At 42.3% G+C, this 24,790-nt stretch overlaps 1 protein-coding gene across 6 annotated transcripts in view; it reads right to left on the reverse strand.

Annotated features, from left to right (window-relative positions):
• PICALM (phosphatidylinositol binding clathrin assembly protein) overlaps window positions 1-24,790 on the reverse strand; it is a 449,858-nt gene that overhangs the window by 252,898 nt on the left and 172,170 nt on the right. For all 6 annotated transcript variants that reach the window (XM_069203983.1, XM_069203980.1, XM_069203982.1 and 3 more), the window contains exon 4: window positions 7,721-7,823. In XM_069203983.1, the coding sequence (XP_069060084.1) occupies window positions 7,721-7,823 (103 nt within the window). The remainder of the gene's footprint in view (window positions 1-7,720; window positions 7,824-24,790) is intronic.

Raw genomic sequence — 24,790 nt, forward strand, 5'->3', positions numbered from 1 at the left:
CTCCACTCCGGTTTCCCACCCGCAGTCCCTGTTACGAGTTTCCCGCTGGCCCAGAGTGATACTCACCACAACATTGACGACGGCTCGTAATCGAGCTGGCGGAAATGTTGCTGTGCTTCAGGTGCAACAGCACCTGTCGTGCGTAGCACAACAGGGCTGTCCAAGGGGGCCCCTGGCACCCCATCACCGCCAGCCTTTGCATGGTGGAGATGGGAGTCATAATCCCCAGAGCAGCGCTGCTTGCAGATTAATACTGCCGGCTCCGCAGTGTCAGCGGTCGGACCGTGGCAGCTCCACCAGGCTCAAAATGTGAAGGCAGGACTGTTGCTTTGGTGGTGGTCAGGCTGGCACCAAGAGTCTGGCGGTGCCAGGACCGCCAGACTTGTAATGAGCACCATAGTCTCAGAGATAAATCAATCATAGGAAAATAAAGCACTGGTAACAAGGCCCCAAAGAATCAGCACAGAAGGACAGTTAAAGGTCAAGGATCAGCGCCTGGATCAAGTTCAATGCCTGCAGGACTGAAATTGCCCACTGCCTGAAGACCTGGCCTGAGGGCCTGATTTACTATTAGGTGGACAGCCGGTCATTCCGCCAGGGGGATGGGATACACTGCTACGTTCCTATGGTGGAGGGACCATCCGCCAAATTTATAAATGACCGTCAAGCAGGCAACGTTGTGCACGGCAGTTCCTACCAATGCATTTCGCTCTTTGGTGCGAGGCTGTGTCAGCAGGAAGCACTCCGGAACAAACCAGTTTTCTTTTTTTTTTTTTCTTTTTTCAAATAGAAAGTCCCAAAACAGGATTTTATTTTTTTTAAATAGAAAATGTAATGCTTCCCTCACTGTTGGAGTCATCTCTCATGACGGAAAACAGGGGTAGCATTATTTGCATTTTACTGTCCGTCACCACTAGGATTTGCCTGGACACAAAAATGGCTATATTTCTGCCCATCCTGGTTGGGTGGGTGGACAAATAGCGATTTCTCAGACGGGCCTTACTCTGTCAGGCCATCCGAGAAGTTTGGCTAGGGCGGTGATAGAGTAGTCACCATCATAGGCAAACCTATGGTCCGCCCACATTTAAATCGGGAAGACAGACCATGATGATGGCAGTATGTAAATTCTGTGCCTGTTGCAATGAAGTACACATACCGCAAATATATAAATCAACCCCCAACTGTGTAACACTGAACATTAACAAGACCGAAATCATGATCTTCAGGAAAAACATTTCACTCTGGACTCCACCTGGTGGGCAACAGAGCCTGGACTGAAAACCGCCAACAACTTTGGAAAGTCAGACAGCAAACTCCACATGGCACCACCTATGCCATCGCCTCATGCTCTTATAACCTGAGGATGTGAGGAAGATTTTTAAATAGTTTCCACTCAGCACCCAGAAATCCATCTACGCAAGCCCTGGTCACAAGCAAACTGGACTACAAGAACACCCCCTATGCCGGGATCAAGAAATAAACTCACCAGAAGGCTGCAGACCATTCAGATCTCAGCAGCCAGAGCCACTTTGAACCATCCATGCCACATTCATATCCCATCACACCTGAAGGAGCTCCACTGGCTCCCTGTACACAAACTAGCACAATTCAGATTCCTTGTCCACTCTTTCAAGGTACTACACAAAACCGGACCAGCATACCGAAACAATCACATCTGCTTTCACAAACCTTCCAGACACCTCTGTTCTTCTGGACTCCTACTTGCACACGTCCCACACATATGGAAAACTACATTAGGTGATAAAGCCTTTTACATCGTTCCTAAAGTTGGAACGACATGCCAGTACAAATAATAGCCCCGCCTCACTTCTTTGAATTCTGTAAGAAGCCGAAAGCCTGGCTTTTCGAGTAGTTCCTCTAGGCCCTAGGTTTGACTAGGCTCAGACCCACTCAGAACCAGGATATTCTCCTGAGTTATAGTGCGCAACATGACACATAACACAAACAGTCATACATTCTAGGTCAAGTCACACGAACTACACTCCCAAATTAACTTAAATTCCATTAATAAACATCTCTGAGGCAATAGGCGCATCTGATAATGAAGGACTTCAATCAGACAGCATTATACTATTTTATCACTAGCTGAGATGAGTTAGAAATTTGACATGTACTTCTGAAGCAGTAGATTCTGAAGGAGCGGACTATTAGTCAGGACACTGCTGCAAACTAACAAAATGTACCAGTGGGCCTGTCTGGGACGTATTTAAGGTGGTGCTAATTTTTTAGACTACCTTGTGTAGATAAAAGCAGGAAACTATTCAATAGTCAGTCAAGGATACAGCACACAAGAATAAGGACCAAAAATGAATTGCTAATAAGCAAGAGTCTAAGAATAGCTAATGTTATCACAAAAATAAAAAGCACGAAAGGAGCAGAATTCTACAACATCTATAAATACATGACTAATGATGAACAAGTTAAAAGTAAAATAAATTTAGTTTTTAAACTTAATGACAATCCTGCATTGGCAAAGCCAATAGGTGGGTGGGCGAAGAACACGGGTGGGGGAAAAAACACAGGTGGGGAGAAGAGACACAGCAACAGCTAGACGAGGGAAGCAACACTATGGGCATGAAAAAGCAATGCAGGGTAGCAAGGAGGAAATCAACGGGGACGGAGCAGGTGGGGAAAGCAATACCATACAGAGGGAGTGCGGAGGGAAGCACAACAGAGCAACATCGAGGAGAAAAGCAAACAAACAAGAGAGCACAACCGGGAACAAAGCTGTACAAAAATTAAAACCCACATAAAAGCAGCTTGAAGGGCAAAGTTGGTGAAAATTAACTTTTATAATGCTATGAAAAAAAAATGTGTTGAAAGGCATGCACTCTCCAAGAGTGCTTAAGAAACGTGTGGTTTCAGTTTTTTTTTATTATTATAGTGTTAATGGTAAGAAAAGAAATATGCATATCGAAGAATATTAAAGGGCCTAAACTAAATAGTTTAAAACTTACAGCGAATGGAAAAGCAAGTGGAAGAGCGAATCTGTATAAAATTGTATACACACCGATAGTGGATAAAAGGAAACAACTGTATTGAAAGTAGAACTTATGTAACATTATGAAAAGAAATGTGCTGGAAGATGTGGAAACAGAATGGGAGACATGCATACACTCTCAAGAAGTGTTTTTAGAAAAAGAAAAGAAAAAATGGCCAAACAATTTCAGGTACTTGTTGAAAGGCAAAAGAAGCCAATCATAGATGGTAAACAGGCGACGTCCTACAGAAGGGACACGGACTAGATGGATAGGCTAAACCAAATGAATAAAAAGCAAGAAAATAAGAGTGACAAAACAAAAAACCCAATAGAAAGCAATGGGCATAGTTGTTTTCCAGGTCAGCTACGAACATGTCCCCAATTAATCTTTTGCAACCAGACAGAAGTACTGTTGGGCCTCTTACGATGTAAAAAAACAAGAACTAAGAACTAAATAGAGATACATTACTGCAGATCAGGCATCTTGCCATTTTCACAAAGTAAGGCTCTGACAAAGACTCTCCATCATGCTCTCTTGGCAATTGGCTAAATCACTCTCCTCGTTGCTGGTTGTGAGTTGGGTGTGCAAAAAGCATACAATTTCTTCTCATACGATTTCATAAAATTCTGTTATCCTCTGAGACTTTTGGATGTGAGGGGCACGTTTGCTTAAAAAAACAAGCATTTGCGATGTAATGGGTCTCACATTTGCTTGAGTTTGAGCTACTGGCATTATAAATTCATAAATTGACTTTTCCTGCCACATAAGTAGGTCAACCCTGCCTCATAATTTGGTCTTTTCCTGCCACATAATTCCAGTGGCTCTGCATATACCTAAATCACTTCCATTTACCTTCTTCCTTTACCTGCAGCCAAAAACGAAAATGTTCCCAAAACGAGACAGCCACGGAGGAGTAACAAGAGAAATAAACTAGGCTGGTCATCAAATCATATCAGGTGTGTTCAGTCATAGTGTAATAAGGATGTTAAGCTGGCCTGAAACATCGTCATAATTGCAATAAGGAGAGATTAATAAAACATATACAATTATCATATAAACCCCCAAAAAACTTTATCTGAAATAAACGTTTGGCATTAGACTGTCATGCTCAGAAATGCCTGTAGAGGACACCACAATGAAAATAGCACTTGTAAGAAACATGCTCATGTTACCATATAGTTAGCCCCTAGAGTGCACAACCACATGAAAAAAAAAGGACTGAAAGTACTGCAGTGTAACCAAATATTTAGCCCCTAGAGGGCGACGTACATTACACATTTTCAGGGATAGCAGACCTACTGCAATAATATTACAAACAAGTCCTTAAAATACAAACTACTCTCAGCTGTAAAACAAAAGTTTCAGCCATGAGAAAAGTTAAAAAGACACTGAATGGATGGATGGAGGGGTTATTATTTAGGGGTCCCCACTAACCTAGTGGTGAGCGTTTCAAAGTTGGTACCATTATCCTAGGACCACCACAGGGTGAGTTATGAGCAAAAATGTTTTTGTAAAAGAATGCCCTGAAAAGCATTATAGGACAACCGACTGTAGCAAATATTGTAGTATCTTGATTGTAATACTCAGAACAGTCCTTGACATGAAAACAAAATGGCAGAAAGTACTGCAGTGTAACTATATATTTGCCCCCTACAGGGCATAGTGCCTTACACATTTTCAGGCCTATGGCAATACTAAGGCTCTCAGAACACAAACTACTCATGGCTGTAAAACAAAAGTTCCAGCCATAAGAGAGCTTAAAAATGGACTGAATGGTGGGAGGGTTTATTATTTTGAGTTCCCCAATAACCTAGTTTGGGGACCCACAGATGACCTAAACTGAATGACTGTGTCATGCTGAATGTTTTAGTGGTGGTCCCATTGTCCTAGGACCACCACAGGCTGAGTTGTGGGCAAAAATGTTTTGAAAAATAATGCTTGCAAAGCATTATGGGACGAATTTACACGAGTGCAGTGAATATTGTAGTATTGGCTCTCCTGCTCTGCTGGGAGAGCCACTTCACAGATTTCTGTGTTTTTTTGTAAAGCATTTATCAACTATACGTTTTTTTGGGAAAGCTATGGAGCGGCAAGAGGAGAGCCAAAAGAAATTAGACTGATTAGGTAACAGTGTGAACAATGTGACCAGCGATTCAATACCGCCGATGGAGTTTGCGGTATTCTGTGCTGTTTGCGCTGTGAGAGCCATGGTCCCCTTGCAGCACGAAGGGGAGAGACAAAAAAAACCTTGTTTGCGCATGCTGAAGCATATCGGCAATCATGCAATAATCCATGTAACAGGGTCAGTCAGCAAGGCGTGACAAAAAGAGCCTCAAGGTGGGACAAATTTAAAGCATTTACTAATTGCATCAAGTGATTTTTGAAAGGCAAGCGCACAAACAAGTTAAAGTGATGGGCGTGAGGTAGGCGAGTTTAAAAGCCTACAGTACTTATAATGGGTCAAAGCGCTAGCGTTCACGACCTAAAAAGTATGCAAAATCATGTGATTTTGAGAAATTTCATGAATTTTGTGTTCTATAAAATTTGATAACTGTGAAAATTAAAAGTGCGTAATCAAACTTTTGCCCAGGGGTAGTTACTGGCTCACTCACCTCCAACTGCAGGTCAAATAACCCATTCCACATTGTCAATATTAATAATTATATGTTCAGCTGCAGCTTTCACCGCACATGTCCAATTGCTACATATGAATAGGCATCCCGAACAACTACTTGAGGAACAATTTCCTTCTCTAATTTCAGATATTATCCATTTGTGGATGAGCATCCTGAGTATCAATCTTTATTTTTTACAAATTGATTTGAGTATTAAAGGTCCAGTATCGCTCTGAACCCTCTGGGATTGAGCTGTTGACAATCTGCAAGACACGCATACTATGAGTTACCTTATGTCCGCTTTCCACTTGTACCCATTTGTACAAGTATAAACTTAGTGCCAGGAATAAGGAGCATTAGGGGAGTCGGCAATGCAACTTGCATGGAACACCCACAAACATGTAATACAGCTGGTGCTGCTAAAGAGTGTGCATAGCCATCACAACTTAAAAATACTTGCCAGGGTACATCTAAACAAGGTTCCAGTAACTACATATCCAGGATTGGAATGACTAGGGAACACACAACACAAGTTCGCAGGGTGTTTCTCCACAGGGAAAATTATTTTCTCTTTTGATAAAACAAACGAAGAAAAAAACGTAAAGTATGACAATGTACATTTGTACCCAACGTTTTCATGAAGATTATCCACCCAATGGAAAATCTGGATGAGTAAGTATTCTACTCTGGAGTAGTAAAACTCTTGAATTAGGACAATTGACATATTTTCAGGACCAATCCTCAGACTGTCAGAAAGCTACTCCAAAGGGGTCAAAATAAGGCGTAAATATGTTATTTTTTTAAGCAGGGTTGTGAATAACATATTAGAGGCCTGCATTACCATCTGTAGACCTAGGTTCAACTTAGATACCCAAAGGGCATGATTTGTTAATGAACATTCGCCTAGCATTTATTTTTAGTATGTACAATTAAATCGGTAAAAATCTGGACCCAGGGGTGGGAGTGAGAGTTCTGGAAAGAGATGCCAAAAAGGTTGGTGAATCCCCCACAAACTTATTTGTGAGGTATGCACTGGGCCTCTGGAATTATCCGGCAAGGGAGGGATGAGGCAGGGCCGAGTAAATTATTCAAAAAGGCAAATTATGCAGAGTAATGCAGCACATTTTATGATACTCTTACTTCATTAGTTTATCATTTTTACACTTATTAGCATTAGCCACTGGTTGCACCTCATTAGTGACAGTTTAACACCCAAATATAGCGATGAGAAACAGAAAGGTGACCCGAACTGCAAAGGATCTTCTACTGCGTAACAACATTTGCTGCTGCAGTTTTAGTAATCTTCAAATTGCTGAGCTTATTTTATTGTTAAAATATTCAGACTGCAGAAGACGATATTTTAAATGCGTAAAATGTATAATTATGTGAAAAAAACGATGCAGCCACACAAATGCATAATTCCAGTGGCCTCTAGGTATGTGCAATCCTTTTAAAGGCCCATTCCCACTCTGGATACAACTGGAAATTACCTCTTCTGAAGGACTTGAGTAAACACATACCCAAGGGTGGAATAGGGAGGAAACACCTTCAAAGTTGGTGAAAGGGTGGCTTAAGGGATTTCCCAAAGGGAAAACACTCCTCACGTGGAGAAAAAAGTAGGCAAGAGCAAATGTATATGCGCAAAACACTTTGAAATGTGTATCATGTACATTTACTGTGTGCAAATGTTTATGACCGACTATACTTCTAATTTTTTTTATAAAATTACCTGCAAAATTATTACCAAGGTACCTATACATTTACAGGAGCTAACTTATAATTAGTTTGTGAATCTTGCACTTCGTGTTGCACAATCAGTACTTCCTTATTCCCCATGGTCCAACATTCTAAAAAAAAAAACCAAAAAAAGAGGAACTTGGTATTTAATTAAATTTCGTCTACACTAATTCACTTCAAGTATTTCCAGTGACCTAAACCCCTTAAAGGATTTAGGCATTTCCGAAGACTGTTCATCTTGAATATGTGACAAATTTACAAGGAATAATTTTCTATCCTCAAGTAAAAATATTTCAGTGCTGGAACACTCTATATATTTGTCAAATGATAAAAACAAAATAAGCAAAAAATAAACAAATGTTTTACCCTCTTTTCACTTTGGTAAAGTCAAAAGCAACTTGTCGATAAGAAACGGCCTTTTCATTCAGATATCTGCTGTTTCTTCTAATAAATGTGGACATGTCGTAACCTGGAGAAAAACACAAATACATAAATAAATCATGACTGTTTTAATTAAGTAAGTGGCAATACAACGTGACAATATATGTGATGTTCTATTGTCAATAACATATGCACATATTTGGTTGTATGAAACATTAGTTAGTTATATAATAAAATTTCAATTGTTTTAATACTAAATAAGAGTTGCACATAATAAAGTTAGAGGGGGGCTATTTTAAAAGTGCTGTGATATAGTTTAGTGGGCTGAAAATAAGACTAAGTCGAGGGCACTGAAACCACAATTAATTAGACTAACACACTGACAGAGAAAGTCAAAGAATGAAAAAGTCAATATTTTTTTATGTCTCAGATTTTGCCGTTATCAAAGTGTGGTCAATACCGTACTGACACTGACAAACTCGGCAGCCATTTTGGCGATCTTAGAACGAACTTTTTAAAATTACAAAACCAGGCATAAAAGGTGTATATCTGGGGTTGTACTTTGAAATTCAAATAAAGCGTGAAGCTCGAACCATCGCTGAAATCTACTTCCTGCACCTGATGATCACGGTGAAAAAGGACTTTCATTTTAAAAGTAATGTGATGGCTCCCGACAGGTGTCACTCCCTTCTGCAGTGTCAGTCCTACAAATATTATTTTTCACCTGTTCCATGTACAAGAAAAAGTAAATTTGGCGGCATTTATTTTCAAACGTGTTTTTTTATTATTGACAAATAAAACAACGTATTCCAAGGCAGTTGTGGGTGGGGGGGGGTATTTTGGTCTGTTTTCTTTCAGACTGGAACATTATCATAAGTAGGGCCACACTACCGACTTCCCTACTGCATACTTCAGAACCTTTCGTTCAGTCCCAGGTCATGGGGTGTAAATCGTGATGGGATGCGGGAAGAGGACGCCGACGAGCAGTGGATTCAGGGAAAGCTTGAAATGCTGCGGCCTTTGAAGTAACAGTTCGGAAAAAACAGAGCATCTAATGTCAGAAATCCGCTTAATGAAGACCACCTTCCAAACCATTGGGTTCATGAGCTGACATTAGAACATGCACGAGGAACTTTAAACTCTGCAAAATTATCTTATGAAGGCCTGTCAAAGTATGAGACTCGAGAGAGAGAACTCACAGCATAACAAAGGGAAACATCGTAGATAAAAGAAAATAGAGCTAAATATCTCTATCCAATAAATAGCAAGCAACTCAGAATCAAAATGAATAAATATTCAATAAATAGCAAGCAACTCAGAATGAATTTGTGACTGTTTTACGAGGATTGCGAGCTAAAACAAGCCGATTCAAAGCACCACGGCGGCAATAGGTATGATCGCAAAGGAGAGACACAAAAGAAAAAAAAAGAAGTTTGCTCGCAGTCAAATGTATGAGCAAACGTGCAATTATCCATGTAACTAAGTTCATGGCCAAGACGGTGACAAACCTGCCCCAAGGAGGGACAAACGTAAAGCATTTACCAATGATAACAAAGGATTTTTATAAGGCAAGCCCATGAGCGAGTGATAGTGATGGGTGTGTAGTGGGTGTGGTTAAAAGCCCACAAATAAGATTACAACAAGTCAGAGCGCTTGCCCGCTCGACCTAAAATATATACATTAAGATCTCAAGACCTGAGGCTGGATTGCTGAGGCAGGGACATGCGCTGTGAGGTTTGTCTTTCTCCGCACCCATGTACCTGGGAAAGCAGGCGTTTAAGGACTAAATTATCAGGTGAGATCACCTAACAAAAGCTCACAATGTTGCAACTGTATGCTGTGGAAGAGTGATTAGCTCCGATTTCGGAAGCAGCTCAATGTTTGGCCAGTGACCTGGACAGCAGCGATCACACAATTAACTACAAGACCAAATGAGACATTAGAGGTCAAGCACCCCAAGTGTAAACATTCTATACATCCATGTCCATCACATTTCAAATCAAACGCTATCAACAGCATAGGGCTGTAGATAACAAGAGCAAGTGTGGAGCTGCCTGTCAAGCAACATTCAGCATGTACTACTCTGAAAATGGTACATGAATATCAGAAATAAGACTCAAGAGGCACTGATGAAGAAAGCAGCCATAGGGATATAAAATCATTCTGGGGGAGCATGGCTGAGCTTAGCCTAGGATGGCCACAGTCTTGGTGAAATCCTGGATCAAACCCTTCCTCCCTCTTGCTGTGGTGTCACCATTACTTACACACACACACACACACAGAGACAGATCCCCACAGAGTGCAAGAGGTGCTGTGCACTCCTTTAAACATTTGCATGCATGGGTGGTGAACCCAGAGAGAAGAACGAAGATTGATGCTTCCCCTTGCCGCAGATCGCAGAGGCAAGAGTAGCTGGCAGTGGCAACATCAGCTGGGCCTTCTGCTGCCAGTGCAGGGCAGCCAGCTGAGCCAGCAATGAGATGCCAAAAAAGGAGCAATGGGTGCCTGAAGAGATGACCCAGGGGAGATCTGCAACCCAGAATTATCAATTAGAGGTTGGGGACCTACATGACAGAACTGTAAGGCAGCATGAGGGAAAACAAAGTTGGTCTCGACCCATAGCAAGTTCAACATCTCCTGCTCCATTGTGGTGGTTGTGGGCCCACTGTATGAGCCTGATTTGTCCTCTGCCTCAGTGACATATGGGTGTCCCTGGATTTGGGAAGACCGGAGCGCTGACAACTTACTCTTCATCCGTATCTGGTATTGAGGTCTGCTTACTATGGCAGTTGTCGTTTTGGGCTCCCAACGCAATTGAGTTGTGGCAGCAATTGAGTCATGGCGGCATGAGAAAGAAAACAAGCAGTGAAGACTTTTTGAACTGATTGATGCTGTAGAGCGCTAAAGGTGGTGAAGACCCACTTCTCAAGTCGAGAATGAGGAGGAGATATTTTCCAGTAGGGCAGTGGTTCCCAACCTGTGGTTCGGGTAACCCTGGGGGTCTGGGAGGCCTCCTCAGGGCATCCGTGACGGTGTAGAAAATTAACTAATATTAACAGATTAATAAAGTGTATATAATAAAAGTGGCTAAATATACAAGTGAACGTTTAAAACGTGCTATAGACGTCAAGAAACTGGAGGCTAAAAATTAAATTAGTATCCTCATTGATTCGTGGAAGCGGTGCAGGTGCATCAAACAGAATATAGTAAGGACAACGCGTGGCTTCAATTGAATTTAGAAAAGCTCCAACCTTCCTATTAAAATTACAATTTGTATTTTTTTATTTTGTTTTCAAATTAAATAAAATGTTTTATAATTTGAGTATGTATTTGACGGGCTGCTTCTGTATTTTTTGTGTACTGTCATGCGGTTCAAATCATCAACAATGTTTATGTCTGGGTAATCGGCTTCCTGTAATGATTCAGCAGGGGGTCCTCAGTTTCCAATAATGATTCAGTTGGGGGTACCAGGGTTCCAGTAATGATAAAGTGGGGGTCCCAAGAAGTCAAAAGGTTGAGAACCACTGCTCTAGGGAGAGTGTTTTTCTGAAGTGGATGCAAGAACTGTATGCCGACCGCTGGCCCAAGATGGAGAATGTCTTTTCAGCACAATAAAGAGTGAAAAGGTTGATGCAGTCTAATGCAGACAAGTTTGAGGAGCAATCAAAAATGTAGACATATTAAAATCTTGTTACCTTAGAACAGCATATGGATAACCTTAATTTCTCTCAAAAGTGAGTGAGGGGCAGTGACCTATAGTAGGCACTGGGCTCTCCCAGGTGTGAGCACTGCAATGCTTGAATGAAAAATGTTGCACCATAATAAAGTAGCCAGAGTAACTGAACATATTGGCATCTCTCACCTACCTGGCAGAATGATGGTGTCTTACGGCAAAGTGGAATGTTTGTTCACTAAAATCAAAGATTCTAAGGAATTATTTGCAGGAGGAGTTGTGGATTAGTTACTAAACATGCCAACTCTGGAACCTGGGCACCCAGGTTCGAATTCTGGCTTTAGCACTTGGCTCAACATCATGCGACTCTGAGTGTGCAATACCCACTTGATGTACAAAATCTTGTAGATGATGTAAAGTACAGTGCTCCTTACCTATCTATGTAGGTTCATACAACATCAATACCTGAGTGGAAGCAAACAGTGGTATTTTGGGATGCATACCTTCTGAGGCGGGTGAATGAAGGTTGAGCTCAAAACTTGGCTTTTTATCTGGCGACTGAGCGCGAGTTTCAAGTTGGTGCTGGATATCTGTGGTAAGGTCCTATTAATTATTTTGCTCTCTCCTCGCCTGAATAGGTGCTGGTTGCCTAGCAAAGTATTACAGCTGTCTGCTTTGTTTACTGGTTTTGAATTTAAACAATTATACTTTTTTTTTTAATACAGTGCATTGTCCCTGCCAGCCCTGTTGGAGATGTTGACAGGTTATTCCTGTAATAGTTAAATAAAAATAGTCCACCTTAATACCATCATGTAGAAAAAAAACTGTTGAGATCACTGACCAGACGGTAAATTGAAAACAGAGTGGAGAATCAGTGTAAAAAGACTCCAAAAGACTTCGGTTCTTATTACAGTGGCCGTAAAAGAGCTGCCCCCGAGCAAAGTCCCAAGGGCACAGGGATTACAATTAGTTGTGTGGACTTTACCATACCCGATAATTACAGGATGTGAAAGTCTGACCCCTGCAATTAAAGGTCACCAGGTAAAACAGGCTGAAATTTATCATCACAAAAATGCCTGGCAATTAGCGGACCATGCAGATTTTGGTCCTGTGAGTACCACAGCCCACGTTATTCCCCATTATTGGGGAAAAACTTGCAACGGGGGCTATTTGTCAGACTCAATAAAGAACGAGCCCCAAGGTATTTATCAGCATATGAGACAGACATGCTTGTGATCATCCGATGCCATAGACAGGCCTGTGAGGTCTGCTGGAAATTACCTCTTTATCTTCTCCAGGAATGAAGTGAAATGTGTAAACATCGAATGATGCGAGATGTTCTACATGCTTCTGCCTCTAACCCATATGCCAGTTCTTTAGCTAGCCAAGTGAGAAAATGCATTTACTTTAAGAAGCGCATGGGCAGATGTTGGGATACTTCCACATGTAGGGGACTCCATGCTTAGAATCAGAGAAGTAGGACATTTACCTTAATGTTGCACTCCACAGTATGTGCAGGGTGATTCTTTAACACCAAAACAAATACATCACTGGTGGTCTTCAAATATAGATCTTTATGTAAACAAACAATAGGATATCTGAGAGTTTCTTTTTAATCTTCCTTCTGGTATTCAAGGAGTGAAACCCTTTCCAAGAAATCTGCTTTACTATCCTTTCACCTAAGATTAAAGATCAGAGGAGGCTGGTTCCTCGGAGTCTCCATTGCTTTGGTCAACAGAGTGCAAAACACCAGTGTGTATTTGCATAGAATGGTTTACTGTCATGAGGCACTTCTACTACCGTTCTGGGCTGGGGTATGTCCATAAAACGCCTGCTTTTTGTTCCAGTGTTTGAGGGCTATTTACCACGAGTCATTTTTGGGGACCCCTTCAACTCATGATTTGGATGACGTCTAAAGCTGCATGTAAACACAATTCCAATCTTTAAACCCATTGCGTGTAGATCATGGCACACTTTACATGTCTTATTTGAAGTGGATTTTAAATGCAGAGTTCCTAAAGGCATTTAATGCTTTAACCACCAACATGACTTTTGAGGCGCATAGCCCAAGCATTCACAGTACAGACCACACAGGGCCTTTCAACATTCTTCAAAGAAATTACACCCAGCACCATAAGTGTGAGTAACATGTTTCGTAGGTCAACGGTTTGATATGTATTTTCTCAACAGCTCAGTCTTTCATCCTCCGAAAGTAGACACATGGGGGTCAGTACTTTGGGTAATAGTGACACCTGCTATATAAAACTCAAAGCTAAGGTAGAAAGTACAGTAGTAAACTAACACAAAGGTTGACCCAATATGCTGATAAGGAGGCAATGGCGCTTAAACTGATACATAGAAACAGTTCACCTAACACTTATTTAAATCATACATTCAGCAATATACTGGTGCACAATCCACCCAAAAAAAGGACAGATCTTCAGAACATTATGTCTGACCAACCAGAAATAAATTGTTTAAATACATTTATTAGCATGTACACTGTGTATTTACACTCAAGTGCTCAAACAATGATTGAACAGTACAACAAATGAGAAGGAGTGACGTGTGTTGACAGAGAACAATAAATGACTCTTAAATCGATAAAGTATGTAAAATGGGTGGTCGGTGAATCTATGTGCTGTCTGGTCAACAGTGTTTCGACTTCTATGATGAGTATGAGGTCATCATCAGGCCTAGCACTGTGGGCTGAAAATCTGAATTAAGAGTCAGAAGTCCGTGATGGTTGAATAGGTGGCTAATGACTAATTAGTGAGTTAAGGGAATGTGCAAAGGACCAAATGGTCCTAAGCAGAGTAACTGTGGCTGCAGGTCAAGTGACTGAGTGTAGACCCAGCCAATTAAGCAATAGGAGAAAGAGTTATTGAATATCCAGAAGAAAGGAGGAGAGGGGGGTGTTAGAGTCTTACTAGAGTCGAGAGAACTCACCCCAAGGTGAACAACTCAATGATGTCAATCAAGGCAACAGCTCTGTGTGAGGAATAAGTAGTAGAGTGAAAGTCAAACTTACACCGAATAAGAAACAGGAGAATTTCACTAATAAACAAGAATGCTACATGCACAGATAGAACAGTAGAGCCTGAGTTTGCAAAGGGGATATAAAGAGAAGGGTTAGCACCTAATACAGTGACAGGAAATTAATATTAATTATATTAAGTGTGACAAGTTCCTCACCTCTGACTTGTCAAAGGGTGGCGGGGAGGGGGTAGGGGTGTGAGGTCTACTAGAATGGCCCCTCAAGTCAAAAGTAAGGATGATTTCCATATGAGGGCCCAGGAAGAGGAGTTTGCTGGATTAAAGTATCATCAGCTTGTGGCAGACAAATTACCTTGTAAGGTACTACGCAGGAGGAGTGAGTTGAGTTTTAGGGGCCCGTAGCCATTGCAGTTAAAGGATACTCCTGATGGAATGATAATTATTACACCCATGAGTGTGAATCGCCAAAAAATTCACAACAAATGGGGGTATCAGCTGGGATGAATCACCACAGAGCACTGGCTCTGAAGACCGCCGTGGTAACGCCTGCACTAATAAATTAGCGAGTGTGTCTGGGGGGGGGAGGGGAGAGGCGGGGGCGGCGTTTGGTGACTAAAACTCACCTGAACCACTCAGTGTAGTAATGTAAGGGTTTCAGATCATGCTCTGAACATGCTACAAATTAAACCAAGATAAATAAGTGAATGCATGTATGGGAAGAATTCATAAACAACTGAAGTTTATAAATGGGCATATACTGGGACACAGTATCGGTGTCAACAACAGGGTACACAGCATAAGTATCAGCAGTATGAAATTCCATGCCTCTTGCATTGGAGTAAGTACTGGTGAGAGAGGCAAGGTTGCAATGCAGGTGGAAGTACTCTAGAGCAGTGGTTCTCCAACCTGTGGTCCGGGGACCTCTGGTTTCCGCAATGTCTCCTCAGGGAGTCCGCAACTGCTTATAAAATGAAATAATATTAACAGATTAGGTCCACGGCTTTTAGTAATGACTCAGTGACGGATACCAATAATGATTAAAGTAGGGGTTCCAGTAATGATAAAGTGGGGGTCCACAGAACTCAAAAGGTTGCAAACCACTGCTCTAGAGTGATACTTGGTTACACGGGTAAGGTGCACCCAAGGAGAAAAATCCAACAGATATTTCTTTAAACTAACACTCACATGTCCAGTGGGCTTTTCTAAACATTAACCTGATGACATCTGGCTGTGCTGAACCTACTGCATTTTGTGCAGGAGTCTGCAAGAGCGTTCCTCAGAAACAAAGGAATGCTTAGATTAAGCATAGCCGAGATCTGACTCTTTTGGGACTCCTAGGCTGATGTGGCTACAGTCTAACTTCAATAAGAGAACACTCTGACGATCCCAATCAAGACTGCAAAACAACACTTTACCAGGACAGAAGACACAGGTGTTTAAACAAAAGGCCGTGTGTTGGTTATATTTTTTGCATTAAGGTTCTAAGACACAGCAGCTCAAACATGAAAACTGATGCAGGTGAAGCACACTTGTTATTAAGGATGACAAACTGTTATTGAAAAAACCGTGGACAAGTGTTTTTTTAATAACATCCAAAGTAACACTGAAGCTAACCTGCATTATGCACTGAGGTGAAATTTACCATTGGCCTCTGGGACCTTGTCTAATTCAGGTCTAGTCCCAGAATGAAATGCTCATCTCCAGGACTAACAACCAAGACTTTAGAAGACACTGGTTGTAGCAAAAGTGAGCACTTAGTTCAGATATACTTTCTAGTGAGAAAGGATACTCACAAGCATATGTCCGAAGTATCATTCACTTTTAATTCAAACTCTTGATTTATTTCTGAGGTTTGGCTAAGTACGGTCAAACTAAGGCAGGATGTGGTACCAAGACCCGTACCACTCATATGCAAAAACCCTAATGCTCATCTTTTTGGACAGTTTGTGCTTAGAGAACATGAGGAAGAGACAGCATCTGGGATATGTGGCTGGGATCCAACAGAGTGGACGTGAGGCCAGATCCATATTATTTGGGAACTTAGCAGGATAATGTAGAACTCCTTTGCTGTGGCATGAAGGCTATATTGTCTCTCCAATGAATATCTATTTTAAATGCACGGACTAGAGGTATTATGTGTGCTAAAAAAGCAAGGCATGAATGAAACAGGGGCTTAAAGCAAGCCTTCATCAACAGCCTCAGAATCCTCAAGAGTTACATAGAAAAAAAAGGTAGAAGTACACACAGAGATTCCCTTTTAAATTCGTAAAACAGCATTTGTGGAAATGTTAAATCTGCAGTGAACAAGTTGGATAGGAAAGAGAGCACGTGACCCTTCACAAAGGCTTAGATTTGAAAAAAAATACATATTATGATTTCTATCATTAATTTTAAACTACTGTATTTATGGATGAAGAACGTCTACTGCAAACAGTATTCATAACTAACTGTGGTGAAGCTAATAGGTTAGGCCTTGACAAACTTACAATGCTTTTTTTTCCACTTTCCACTTTTTTAGCATTTGCGATAGGGATTAAAAGGTTTTTTAACCTTGAAAAAAAGGGTCCAAACCCTTATGTTTATAACCTCATCAAATGATAGCTGTTGAAATAAAAACCACCTTATTTCCCTTAATTTCGATGAGGGCATGACTGTGTCACCCTATATTTATACTCTGAATTTTGGAAACTGCAAGCAAGACACAGATTAAAAAAAAAAAAAGCTGCCTGATGCAGCAGACACAGACACGCTTACATAAAGAAATCAAATATACAAAAGCAACATATCTTGAACCCAGAATAATAGTAGCTGCACATGCTTTCTGTATTCTATGTATGTTACAGTCAATTGCCTTGTTTTCCATTAATATACAGGAATAAAGGGACTTGAACTACTTTCGCAAACATCATTAAACAGCATCATTATTAAAATACATTGTGGGTGCCTAGATCAATCAATCACTCAATCAAACATTTACAGAGTATGGCAAATCACCCGTGAGGGTCTCTAGGTACTGGAGCTGTATGCTCCTGCATGGAGGAAAAATACTATGAACATCCAGGTCTTTAGTTCTCTTCTGATTTGCTGGAGTGACGGTGGGGTACGGAGGTGCAGGGGGAGGTTGTTCCAAACCTTGGCTGCCAGGTGCGAGAAGGAGCGCCCTCCACTCTTGACTTGATGGATACATGCGGTGCCTGCAAGGGAAAGGCAAACTGATTGGAGGTGTCTGGTCGGTTGGTGGAAGGTCAGGCGTTTGTTGATGTATGCTTGTCCTTTGTGCAGGGTATGGTAGGTATGCATCAGCATTTTGAACTGGCATCTCTTCTAAATCCGGTCAGTGTAGTTTTTTTTCGATGGGGTATTATTATGTGGGTCCTTCTGGAGAGGTCAAGTAAGAGTCTTGCCTCTGAGTTCTGTATTGTCTGGAGTCTCTGTTCCGGAGGAGTGCTGTGAGTCTTAAATATAGCAGGTTCCCATGGTCCAGTCTGCTGGTGATGAGGACCAGCGTGATGGTCTTTCTGGTGTCTGCTAAGAGCCACCTGAAGATCTTGTGGAGCATGCAAAGGGTGTGGAAGCAGGCAGATGAAAGTGCGTCAACTTGTTTCTTCATGGATAGCTTGCTATCCAGGATGATGCTGAGGTTGCACGAGTGGTCTGTTGGTGCAGGGTAGGGGGGCGAGCTCTGCGGGCCACCATGTGTCAGTCCATGGTGAGGTGTTGTTCCCAAAGATGAGCACTTCCATTTTTTCAGTGTTGAGTTTGAGATAGGTGTCCTTCTTCCAGTCCGCTACATTCATCATGCATCTGTGAAAGTTAGCTCTTGTGGCAGAGGGATCTTTGGACATTGAAAGGATGACCTGAGTGTCGTCATTGTAGGCGATGATGTTGAGCCCCAGTGATCGGACGGTGATGGCCATGGGTGTTCATGTAAGTGTTGAAGAGGGTCGGGCTGAGGGACGTTCCTTGGGGGACTCCACAGATGATCTTCTTGACTCTGAGGCAAACAGTGGAAGGCTGAACCTTTGGTTTCTGCCAGTGAGGTACGAGGCGATTCATTTGAGGGAGTCTCCTTGAATCCCAATGTGGTGGAGTCTGTTGATCAGCATGTGGTAGAAAACAGTGTCAAACGCGGCGGAAAGGTCAGGAGTATGAGGGCTACTGTTTCCCCACAGTCCAAGAGGGCTCTGATGTCATCTGTGGCTGCAATCCGGGCTGTCTTGGTGCTGTGGTTAGCTTGAAATCCAGAATGTGAGGGGTCCAAGAGGTTGTGGTCTTCAAGAGGTTGGGAGAGTTGTTGGTTGAATGAATACATTATGTTCTATACAATAGATATAATAAGAAATCAAGAGGAAAAAGAACATATCACCTTTAAAAGTATTTTCTTATATAATGAGTAAAGTGTAGCAGTGGCTTCTCAGAACCCAGAAAATGACTACCTTTATAATTTCTTATGTAATAAAGACTCTGAATGAAGTGTAGATGGAGAAGACCTCCCAATACCTCACCATATCAACCCCCCAGCACCATTTAGTGGTGCATTGGCCGGGTAACTGCACGGAAGAGTATGATCACCTAATCCCAAGGGATCCTATTTATAAGCTTGCTCTCAGCTGGCAATAACTAACTCCTTCAGATGGCGATCCAGAACACACTGTGCATTCATATTGCACTTAAGTTATTTTAGCCTGGAGTTATATTTAAACACTGTGCGCTTCCTGTACTATTTTTGAATGGGCGTGTACAAACAGAAATCTAACTGGTGGCCAAGAAAAGTAAATGTGCTTACGCGACTTTCCAAGCAAAGCTGCATGGAATCCATTAAATGAGTAGACACGGCCTGCTAACACCAGGATGACCACTCACTGCCCGTCAATTTTGGAGTACCTACGCCTGTCTAGGCAACAGATGTGCCTCTTGAAAGCACTTTGACAATTTGTTTCTCTCCTCTGTCTCTCATCACGACATCTCCTTTACAGAGAGCAACGCTTTTTCACACAGAACAGCAAAAGGTAAATGAATGGCTGGTATGTTTTTTACTAACTAAAGTGGCAACCTGGGATTGCGATAGGTTTAACATAACTTTTGAAATGCATGCTTGTTATGCATTTCAGCAGTGTCAGTTATCTTGGCTGTTGCTTTCGAAAAGTACATCCAGCGAGCAGCCTGTGTGGAGCAGCTAGGCCCACGCTAAATGACAAGCATTGGCAAAGCCAAAACGTCTCACCTTTAGGACCTACTGACTTTGGAAATGGTTTTAGGTGATGCTGTACTGCACCACCGATGCGATGCGATGCAGCACAGCTAAATAGTAAACAAAAAGAAGGCTGTATGATTCATCTGCCTTCCTCATTTGTAGGTGTGCACAACACACATATGCCTGTGCCTACAAAATGGTTTATTTTTTTATCTTTTTATTTACCGAGTTGGATTGGTAAATAAATATTATGAAAGAATTGTGAAACATTTTTTTTCGAGGTGCGGGTAGGGGAACCAATATAGACGGTGTGGTTTCGACGCAACACAACACAGAGGGCACAGGGAGGGCAAGCAACATAGAGGGCACAGGCAGGGAAGGCAGCAATAGAGGAGAGCAAAGCGGCATTGGGTAGGGGAGGGGGCAGAAGCAAGACTGAAGGCATGGGTGGGATAAGCAATATGGTAGGCAACATAGGCTAGAGGTAGTAACGTGGAGCTGTTGGAGGAACTACACATTAGAGGAACCAATGCCGGGGAGAAGTACACGAATGGGCAGGAGGAGAAGGACACATGTGAGACAGGGCAATGTCAGCATACAGAGGGCTTAGAGCCCAACCAGTACTTATCATTGATGAGCTTTATTGTTACTCTCATATGCTTGCTTTTTATCTGTCCACTTGCGTGAGCTTTACTTACTCTTATTGTGTTTGTCCCGTCCCTGAAGTATAAATATTACTCCTGTCCTTCCACTGCTCACTTTTGAACCACTACTTTTTTATTTTTGCACTGTCTGGTAGGTGAGACCTAAAAACCAATAACACTTATAAAAGCAAAAAACTATATTTAAAAAATAGGGAGAAAGTGCACAGTGTGCATGTGCAGAAATCCATCAATCACAGTCAGAGAAGCCGGTGGTTGAAGTGGGTTCATCCTCTGCCACATACTTTATGATGTGGTGAGAGGCAGTAAAGACTGAATGACAACTGCACACAAAAGATCAAAAAGGCCCTTTATGTATGCATAACATAATATTTTTTTCCTAAAACCAAACTTCTGACAATATGGCGAAAGCGATCTCAAAAAGCAAACGCAAAACTATGGCGGTACATTAGGCCTGCAGTGAAGGTGAATGGAGATGAACAGGAAATGACACTGCAATATTAGTCCACTTAAACAAATGTTTATGTACCGCCCTTGTATCTGTGACAACAAATGCGTAGCAAGTAAAAACACATACTTTAGGTATAAATAATGCCTAGAAAGGTATACAGGTCAGTTAGACCCTTCGTTACATTTTAAACTGCCATCTGGAAAGGACTAACTCAAGTATTCTATTGAGAATCAGCCTTTTCTTGTTTGTATTGCATGCCACAAGGCAACCAACACTGCAGTAAATGTGTATGTATTTTTATAAATCTGAAATGCCCATGTTGCCTAGAAATCCACCAAGTTGTGGCTTTGTAATGACCGTCTTTGAGGCTGGTCGTAGTGGCAGAACAGACCTGTCCAGATCCAGATATTCAGTGACGCATCTCTCACTTGAACGTTCCATGTGAGGTAAAGGTGCATGTCGTGAAGGACGGTGTCAAAGAAACCTTGAGAGTTATGAGGAGGAAACCTAAGGGAAGAGTATTGATCAGAAATGGCACAAGGCGCATATGAGAGGTGTCCATATCTCAGAAAGATTGATCTCATCTGAGGGAGGGGAAACGGTGGATTGGTGAAGTAAGGTGAAGACGTGCATGGAGGGCGCTCTTACAGCAAACTGATTTCGAATCTCTTGACTAATGGAAGTTGGGAGAAGAGGGCACTGTTCAGCAACAGTACAAGGCACATTTGCTGTGCACAGAAATCTTTCTCCCTGATGATGCAAATATGATGAGTTTACAGGCAGAACAGTGCTATGTGGCACTGTTGCAGGCGCCAGAAGGACTTCGAGCGACAGGCTGTTGAGATGTATAAGGCGACATGGACCAAACCAAGATCAGATGCTCCTCGTGTACTTCTAAAATTTGGTTTCAGTTAAAGATGCACGAAGGAAAGTTACATTTTATTACATTCTTTTCAAAAGCAGCTGCTTGCAAGCTGTGATTACATTTAAGTATAAGTGCTTGCAGCAGAGCTGTGGCACAGTGAACTTCATAAGCAGCCCAGCTCTTCAAAATAGATAGCACAGAATGATTAGCTATTGTACTTCATGTGCACATAGGCACAGAAAAAACATTTCCAACTAAGTGTAACTTTTAATTAGTGTGAACACATTTTACGGCAACAGCTGAACACAAAGGATATTTCTGAATTAATTTAGGAGCTTTACAACAGAACATAAAACCACTACAATAATAAATACACGCCCAGCTAGAGCAGGCATATGAAATGTATTCATATAGGAAAGAATCAAGATCTGAAGCTTGGGATTAGATGCGGGTTTCCAGACGCACAGGCCAGCAACGTGGGCAATAGAAATTAGACACAGGCACGTAGACATCGAGGCAATAGGAATTAGACACAGGTATATACACATCGAGGCAACATAAATTAGAGACAGGCACATACACATCGACAAGATATATATTTTGATCCAGCAGTTTTGGAAATCTCAGTGCATGTGAATTCAGGAAACAATAAATTACTTACACCTGGTTTTTAAAAATATGATTTTTTGGTCAGGACCCCTATCTTATTTTTATCTTTAAAAGTAGCTCTTTTTTCTGTGGTGACCCTCCATCGCTTGCTGGTATGTCGCTTTCAGCATTCAATGCAGTGCCCTTCTTAACCTCCGGTCTGCATTTTCTGATACTATGGAAAAAAATTTCATCGTTTTTGGCCGAGATGGTCAGATACTGCTCCGATTTTGCTCTAGAGAATCCAATAGACTATTTTTGCAGCAGTAACATATTTGGCATTAATACAGCGAAGTAGAACGACGTGCCTTTTAACCACTGTTGAGATCGTTGACATACCAAAGTTCGAGGGATTGCCAAGTAGCATCCCGTTCCATTTAACCACGGTTGTGTCATGCCGCAGCTTGCAGCATGGCCCATCAGCTCGCCTCTATCACGATCCGCTTAATACAGAGGGATGCTTTCTGTACTCGCCTGCAGCCTGGGGGGTTTCTGGGAGGGGACAGAGGGCCATTCGCCACCTGGCTCACTTGGTGGGTTTGCAGCATTCCTCTCCCTGAGGGCCATACTGGAGGTCACTGTAGTTCTCCTTCCCAGAATTTCATGGGAATCGATCATGGAGGCTTCATTATTCATTCTGGCTAATGTGTCTCAATCCACACAGTCTCACTTTTTCCTTAATGTCTTTTCCTGTTTTAGAGTACGAAAAAGAGCATGGCTGCCTCCTCCCTTATGTTGCAACACTCTTCACTCCTGCTGGTGTTACCACACTCCTGTTGTTCTTCTTTCCAGGAATAATCTAGATTCTTCTCCGATGTCTTCCTATTTCCTGCATGCTAAGTTCCATGCTAGTCTGGGTCCCTGTGACTGTCCTTGTTCTCAGATTCCTGTTCCAGTATTGGGCTCTGGTCTCATCTTTTCACTTAGAAGTCTCCCTTTACCATCAGAGGTTTTTCCCTTCATGGTTTCTTCCACTTGGGGGCTCCATCTGGAGGGCAATATCTGCCCAAGCATTACCAGTGTTGGCGGCATTGTGGCTACCAGAAGGGGTCATACCCTTCCCACTCAGGGCAACTTTAGCAACACAAAAGAAATGATGGACAGGGTGTCAAAACGTTTCAAACACTGATCCCCGGTCACAGATCTGGGTTTAATCCATAGTTATTTTGTTCACCACTTCACCCAACTTTGGACCTAGCCATATGCAAATCAATCTTGACATTGTTCCCCATGGGAACAGTCCAGCCCGAGCTGCATCATTCTTCATCAGCAAGGATAGCTTGAATCCAGTGGCACAGTTAGCAAGGGACCTACGTCTGGGCATACCCCTACCCACTCAGGGCAACTTTAGTGACACAAAAAAATGATGGACAGGGTGCCAAAACTTTTCAAACACTCATCCCCAGTCACAAATCTGGGTTTAATCCATAGTTATTTTGTTCACCATGTCACCCCAGTTTGGACCCAGCCATATGCAAATCAGTCTTGACACTGTTCCCCATGCGAACAGTTCAGCCCGAACTGCCAGGCCAGGTCCTCCCTGGACCGGAAACAAGCATCCTAGGACTGGTGTCAGAGCATCACCCTTCATCAGCCATGATAGCTTGAATCCAGTGGCACAGTGAGCATGGGGCCCATGTCTGGGCATACCCTTCCCACTCAGGGCAACTTTAGCAACACAAAAAAATGATGGACAGGGTGCTGAAACTTTTCACTCATCCCCAGTCACAGATCTGGGTTTAATCCATAGTTATTTTGTTCACCACGTCTCCCCAGTTTGGACCCAGTCATATGCAAATCAGTCCTGACCCTGTTCCCTATGGGAACAGTCCATCTCAAACTGCCAGGCTAGGTCCTCCCTGGACAGGAAACAAGCATTTTGGGACTGGTTTCAAGGTGTTACCCTTCATCACTCAGGCTAGCTTGAATCCACTGGTGCAGCGAGCAAGGGACACACGTATGGGCATACCTTAGCCACTTAGGGCATACAAGGAAACATCACAAAACAAAGAAATGTTGGAAGGAGTGTTGAAACTTTTCTAACACTCACCCCTAGTCACTAATCTGGGTTTAATCCATTGTATTTTGCTCCTCACGTTTGGACCCAAACATATGCGAATCAGTCTTGACCCTGTTCCCCATGGAACAGTCCAGCCCGAACTGCCAGGTCCCTCCTGGCTGATGAAGGGTGATACCCTGAAACCGGTCCCAGGATGCTCGTCTCCAGGCCAGGGAGGACCTGGCCTGGCAGGTGAGCATCTGAAAAATTTCAGCGCTCCGTCCAGTCCATTTATTTTAATTTTTGTGATATTACCAGAAGGGGTCGCCTTTATCTCTAGCAAACGAAGACAGTCAAGGCCTGGGAACACCGATCGTCTCAACGCTCCAAGTCTGCAGCTAGAAGCCCATCATTTTAGGAACCTCACACTGTTGATATTACAAGATATAGCACTACTAAAGTAAAAATGATCCCCTTCTGTGCCCAGGACGTAATGGTTACATCCTGCGGCACAGTGCTCGTGTTCCCAGGACGTAACCATTACGTCCTGGGCACAGAGCCCAGAG

The sequence above is a fragment of the Pleurodeles waltl genome, chromosome 8 (genome assembly GCF_031143425.1).
Source record: "Pleurodeles waltl isolate 20211129_DDA chromosome 8, aPleWal1.hap1.20221129, whole genome shotgun sequence".
NCBI classification, from domain to species: domain Eukaryota; kingdom Metazoa; phylum Chordata; class Amphibia; order Caudata; family Salamandridae; genus Pleurodeles; species Pleurodeles waltl.